This window comes from Petromyzon marinus, unplaced genomic scaffold (assembly GCF_048934315.1).
Source record: "Petromyzon marinus isolate PM22_M1 ecotype Great Lakes invasive population unplaced genomic scaffold, UKy_Petmar_22M1.pri1.0 PM_G_Scaffold_27, whole genome shotgun sequence".
Classification (NCBI taxonomy): domain Eukaryota; kingdom Metazoa; phylum Chordata; class Hyperoartia; order Petromyzontiformes; family Petromyzontidae; genus Petromyzon; species Petromyzon marinus.
The window spans coordinates 1,838,917-1,844,916 of record NW_027422839.1 but is presented as its reverse complement, the minus strand read 5'-3'; the positions used below and the strand labels follow the sequence as shown (position 1 = coordinate 1,844,916).

General features: G+C 50.8%; 1 protein-coding gene across 1 annotated transcript; it reads left to right on the top strand.

The window, feature by feature from the left end:
* Positions 1–1,509: 1,509 nt before the first annotated feature.
* LOC142913964 (E3 ubiquitin-protein ligase CCNB1IP1-like) lies at positions 1,510–5,147 on the top strand. Its single transcript, XM_076061089.1, has 3 exons — positions 1,510–1,862; positions 2,704–3,043; positions 3,610–5,147. The coding sequence occupies exons 1-3, from the start codon at positions 1,566–1,568 to the stop codon at positions 3,822–3,824; spliced, it is 852 nt and encodes a 283-aa protein (XP_075917204.1). The 5' UTR covers positions 1,510–1,565; the 3' UTR covers positions 3,825–5,147.
* Positions 5,148–6,000: the final 853 nt, after the last annotated feature.

Genomic DNA, 6,000 nt, shown 5'->3' with positions numbered 1-6,000 from the left:
GCAATGGTTTGTGTGATCACTCTCTGTACTACAGAGTGGCATGTGTGTGATCTCCATTGGTTTCCTCCGAGTTTCCCTCCCATAGCTAAACCCACAAACACAGTGGAACTGGTACTTGCCAGAACCACATCCTAAAGATAACAGATTACCTGGAAATGGCTCAGTGGGGGGATGACAGCAACATCGCCCCCTCTTGTGCAAACTTGGCAGGACCCCTCCTGAAGAAGAGTTGAGACTCAGTGGGGCTTTCCTGAGCAACAGGCGTATTCATACATTAACAATACGGATGAATACAGACGGCACATTGAGTGTGGCATGCAGTCATTATCCTCTGCCATTGTCAATCGACTTCTGGAACGAAAACCTCCCCAATTCGTCCCAATCTCAAGTGGTGAGGACTCAACACAGCCAGTCAGCCACTGACAAGCTCACTCACCCATTAACTCACTCACCCACCACACTGCAGGTCACAGCAGCACATTCGCGCAGCTAGTCAGCCACTGACAAGCTCCCTCACCCACTAACTCACTCATCCAACCACCCACTCATCACATTGAAGGTTACGACAGCACGCTAAGCCAGCCAGCCACTGACAGGCTCACTCACCCACTAATTCACTTGCACCCACTCACCAAACTGCAAGCACAACAAGACACTCACTGAGCCAACCAGCCACTGACTAGTTCACTCACTCACCCACGAACGCATCCACCTACCCACTCACCACATTTCAGGTCACGACAGCACACTAAAGCCAGTCGGCCACTCACAGGCTCACTCACCCACTAACTCACCCACTCACCAAACTGCAGGCACAACAAGACACTCACTGAACCAGTCAGCCACTGACAAGTTCACTCACCCAGAAACCCATCCACTCACCCCACCACCCTGCAGGTCACAACACACTCACCCTCGCAGAGGTTTTTGGGCAAGCGTTGCGCACTTTCAGATGCGCTTCTGCGTCCGTCTGGAACCATTTTCCTTCCGTTATTAGGAATCCACTGAAACTGTGCATTTTAAAATAATCTAGATTGAAAACTAATTTCTTTTGCACTGGTCTTTGTGTTTAGTTTCTTGTCCTCTACCCGTACCTCCGATTAGCACGGTTCGCTCTGTACGGTGTGAAATAAGTTCAACGTGCATACACCCAGCCCATCAGCCACTTACAAGTTTGCTCACTCACCCACAAACTCATCCACCCACTCACCAAACCACAGGTCAGAACACTCCCCCTGCTCAGCAATTTATCCTCTAAAACCGTCGCTCTCCCAACTGATTTCTGTTTGCTTCGCCATCGTACTTTACCTCACTTGCTTCCGTCATTACGCTGACCAAGATCTCTCGCTGCCCTTAACGAACGAGACCGCACCCCGGCGCTCTCTCTGGAGCTCTCAGCCGGTCAATAAACGGCAGGAGCTCGCAAAAAAAAAAACGCGAACGCTTTTCGCGCGCTCCATGCGAAAACGTGTTTCACCCGCGATTCGTTTCCCTCAACCAGAACGGCGGCGACTGGAACAGAAGAACTGGCGGCCCCCCGGGGCCAGTGGTCAGGCGGGGAGGAAATGTCGGCGCACGAACAAATTTTGGTGTGCAACTTGAGGAAGTGCCGGCGCATTGTCGGCGACTTCGCCTGGGTCACCTCCTGCTCGCACCTCTTTTGCGACGAGGACGGCGAACGCGAGTTCAAGACGGGGGCGGTCGCCTGCCCGGCGTGCGGCGCCTTGCCGCGCGGCAGCCTGGACGTGGTGCGGGTCTGCTTGAACCCCCCCGAGGAGCACAAGTCCATGGTGCTGGCGGGCCTAGGGCCGGACGTCATCCAGGAGATATGTTCGCGGGCGCTTTCATTCTGGATCTTTCAGGTATCGGCGACGGATCGGTGACTTTTTAAAAATAAAAATTATTTTTTAAAAGTAACAAACTGAAATGTTTTATATTTTAGCGGATAAAGTCCCACTGAGCTACGTAACCTCTTTTTTTGCACAAGCGACCTGGCCATCACGAATGATAGCCCAACCCAAGCGGCTGTTATCATCACGTGGAAATTTACAGCAGTCAAATACTCTAAAACGCGTTAGATGTCATTTCTAAACATTGGGAGGGAAAAACCAGAGGACCTGGAGAAAATCCACACGGCCACTGGGAGAACGTGCAAACTCCAAACATAAGTAGTGACTAACTCGGAGACAAAAAGACTTGGAGCCACTTCTTTATTTAGCGAGCACCATTGGAATGACGCAGTTAATATTTAGTCCGTCTATTATCGGTGGCACTACTTAGAACATGTACAGCGTTTAAGATGTCACTCTTGAATTAATTTGCGTGATTTATGAATATTTTTCTCCTGCTGGGTTCTTTCGGTAAAGTCATGTAGAATGGAGATAAAATAATAAAAATAATAACAGAATTTATTATGTTATTATTATTTTAATTTTTATTACAGAATAAATTCTGTTTTATTTTTTTATCTCAATTCTACGTGGTGACTTTACCGAAAGAACCCAGAACATGAATCCCTGCAGTCACGAAAGCTTTAAATTGAAAATTATGAATATTTGTTTTTCATTCTTTCGATTTTTTTTTGGAGCTTCGTCATTCCCAGAGGCTTCGCTAACCGAGTTATTCTTCTACACGTAAGTCCCCTTGCGCGTACGGCTCTTTAACCGATTAAAAATATGTTTAATCAAATTTTCCATCTCGCAGGTGCACCAGGAGAGACTGTATCAGGAACACTTGGCCGTGAAATCAAAGAGGCTCAGGGTGCAGTCTGAGGACCGCTTCAAGCAGGAGATCCAGAACAAGGTCACAGAGGTCGCCACTCTAAAGCGGCAGTTCTCGCTTGCCAAGAGCGAGCTGGCCAAGTTCAAGAAGAGGTACAACGAGGCTGCCGAGAAACTGCTGGAGAGGGACCGGGAGCAGAAGAAACTGCAGGTCTCGTACGATCGCCTCCGCCTGCGATCCTCCGCTATCGACGAGGGGAGACGCGCCGAGGAGGAGGAGGCTCTGAACGGCGCGGCGTCCTCGCCATTCATAGTGAGATTCGGTAGGGCCGTTTGAACTTTAGTAATAGGTTTTTACCCTTTTAGCTGGCACAAAAACTGACACCTTTATTCAAGGCATCATGTTTGCAATAACCACAACACAAGCAGTCAAAATGCAAACAAAAGAGACAACTCTGATAATAATATGCACTGTTCTTGAATTTGATTGGTCCACACCTGAGACGGCTTTTCTTAGAGCCTAGTCTCCACTGGTGTTGGACCAGAAGACGCCAAAAGGCGTACAACTCAAAAACAGCGCACCATCAGGGAGTATTGAGGGCTCGGGGTAAGCCTTTACATTATGAGACCTCCTTTGCCAGTAACAAGATATAGGAATATGTTTTTTACCCTTTTGGCTGGCACAAAAACTGACATCTTTATACAAGGGATCATGTTTGCAATAACCACAACACAAGCAGTCAAAAATGCAAACAAAAAGAAACAACTCTGATAATGATATGTTTGAACTTTGTTAGGAACCGACCAAGCAGGGAAAATGGGGATAGGTTCATACGGTGACGTTTTGTACGTAATGTAATTTCCCCCCCCCCCCCCCCCCCCCCCGTAGCAGAGACGTCGACCCCGCGAACGTCGCAAGGCGCGGAGGGAAACGCGTGGAGCTGGATGATGAAAACGCCTTCGTGCTGCCGCCCCGAGGAGGCGGAGTTTGCGCCGAGGCCGTTGTTTTTCGACGGCAGCCCCCCGGGCAGGTCGCCGCAATCCGACGGCTTCCTCCGCTTCCCCTTCCCCGCCAAAGCCGCGGTGACCGGAGCCAGGAAGTGACCTCCCCCCGGTAACAACGCGAGAGTCCTTCCCTCGCCCGCCTCCCGCCCTCCAATGCGGTCGCAGGGTTCCCCAAAAAAAACGACGCAGAAAGGACCTCGCCCACTGGCCTCACCACTCATCAGATTCCTGTGGTCTTAACGCTGCCCGCAGGTCATCTGCTTACTCCCTGTGGCGCTTGGCAGGAGCCTCTCGTCGTTACCGCCAGTCGATTGCCTCCTGAGTGCAAACGGAATTCGAATCGGAAATATTTATTTACGCTGGAGGTAGGAATCCGACAAGCTGTGAAGCTCTTTTCCCACAGACTTCTGGTCGGGGGCCCCGGGGTAAAAACGTTACAGCGACAAACAAATACAAAAAAACACATCGTGCACAAGCGTCACGGGGTCCACGCGTGCGAGCGCGTGGCTCGTCGCCCCGTCAATTGTGTTCGGAGAGCCGCTCGCTGGAGATTTTCATGCACGACGACGATAACGCCGCGTCATTGAGCTATCGTTTGTGATGGCCAGGTCGCTTGTGAAAATAGCTGCATGGGCCGGTGGGTCCTCGCCTGGTAAAATGAAAAAAAAAATTGTTGAGTTTAATAGTTTCAATTCGTTACTACTTTAGCGCACACCAATTGTGTTCTGAGAGGGCAAACCCACGACGTTGACAGTGGAGTTTGACGTCCCGCTTGGTGATTACCACCAGCGGCAGTAACTGAACGACCGCACTCCGTTCAAGTGACAAACGTCTCCCATTGGCCGTGCCGGGTGGGGCTCACAGGGTTACGTCACTTTCACATCCATCAGAAACTTTTGTTTATACTGGAGGAATCCGTGCAGCCCTACAGGAGGTCGTAGGTGCGATCCCAATTCTGACAGCTGCTGCCATATATTTGGAGCTTGCGTCTCTCTCACTCTCTCATCATCATCACCACAGTGGCTATGAGATGTTAACTACCTCGCTTGGTCTACAGGAGGTCGTGGGTTCGATCCCGACTCTGACAGCTGCTGCTATAAACCGTGGCCGATGAGCTCCCGCTTTTGACCCCGCCGATTTGCGTGCTGGAGAGTAAACCCACGACATTTACCGCTTGAGCACCGTGAATTTTTTCCAGCGGGTAGGTTACCGGGTGTCGTCGTTGGCATTCGGGGGAGGGGGGACAGACCGGTGGTGGCGGCGCTCGTGACGGCACAGAGGGGTTTGCCGTTTAGAATCTCGCTGCGGCCGACCCGGGAGTTACCGTGGTGCGCGTTGTTTCTCAATGTTGTGTTGGAGTAAGTGCTGTTCACAAGAGGGAACCTGTTCCATTTGTTTTTCATTAAAAAGTTTAGGACTTTGCGGCCGCCAAAAACACTTCCTTTACATTACACAGACCACCCATACAGGTCGACACAACAACCGCCATTCGCCACTAAGTGGCGGTGACCTCACCACGTCGCTTGTGCCAGGCTATGTGCATGTTGAGGCCACGTGAAGTGTCGAAGGCCCACTGGTAGGAGGTTATGGGGCAGACCCAGGTGCCAGGGGTCCACTGACTGAAATGAATGGCCGATGCACCACCTGTGCCCCGTACTGTGCCAACTTGCTGTGCTTCAGCCACCAAACTGCCCAGCAGCAGCATTCACGAGCCTCATCCAATTAGGCCGATCTAGACACCACTGGTACCAGTCCATTCAGCTCCACATCCTCTTGTACCACATCACTCCATCTCTTCTCTAGCTCGTGCCGTGCTCGTTTAGCCCCCTCTATCTGGCTGAACAAAAGCTGTTTAGGCATGTGGGCTACATGACCCAACTAACGCAACCTTGCCTGCCAGAGGAGCTCACCGATGGGATTTTGTCCAGATCTTTCAAAGATCTGTGAGCTCCTCACACAATCCAGCCTGGTTAAACCCAGGATGGATCGTAGGCAGGCCAGCCTAAATGTTTCTAACCAGGGAAGATTTTCCTTTAGGGGGGTTTACATTTTGCAAGCGTAGAGAAGGGAGGGCATGACTGGCCGAGAAGATCCGAAGCTTCATAGGGAGTGACAGACCAGGTAGCTTTACGCAACTGATGGAAAGTTAATGCCGCTTGACTGATTCGGAATGAGACCTCTGTTGTCAAACCGGAGCTGGTCATGAGCACACTGCCCAGGTATGGAAAACTCTTCACTCTCTCCACAAACACAAAGATCCCCCATATAGCCTTAA

Bases quoted from the DNA above. Each gene is read 5' to 3' on its own strand.
- LOC142913964 (XM_076061089.1), top strand. From the start codon at position 1,566: ATGTCGGCGCACGAACAAATTTTGGTGTGCAACTTGAGGAAGTGCCGG. The intron at 1,863-2,703 runs GTATCGGCGACG...TCCATCTCGCAG, and splicing joins TTTCATTCTGGATCTTTCAG to GTGCACCAGGAGAGACTGTA. The intron at 3,044-3,609 runs GTAGGGCCGTTT...CCCCCCCCGTAG, and splicing joins GCCATTCATAGTGAGATTCG to CAGAGACGTCGACCCCGCGA.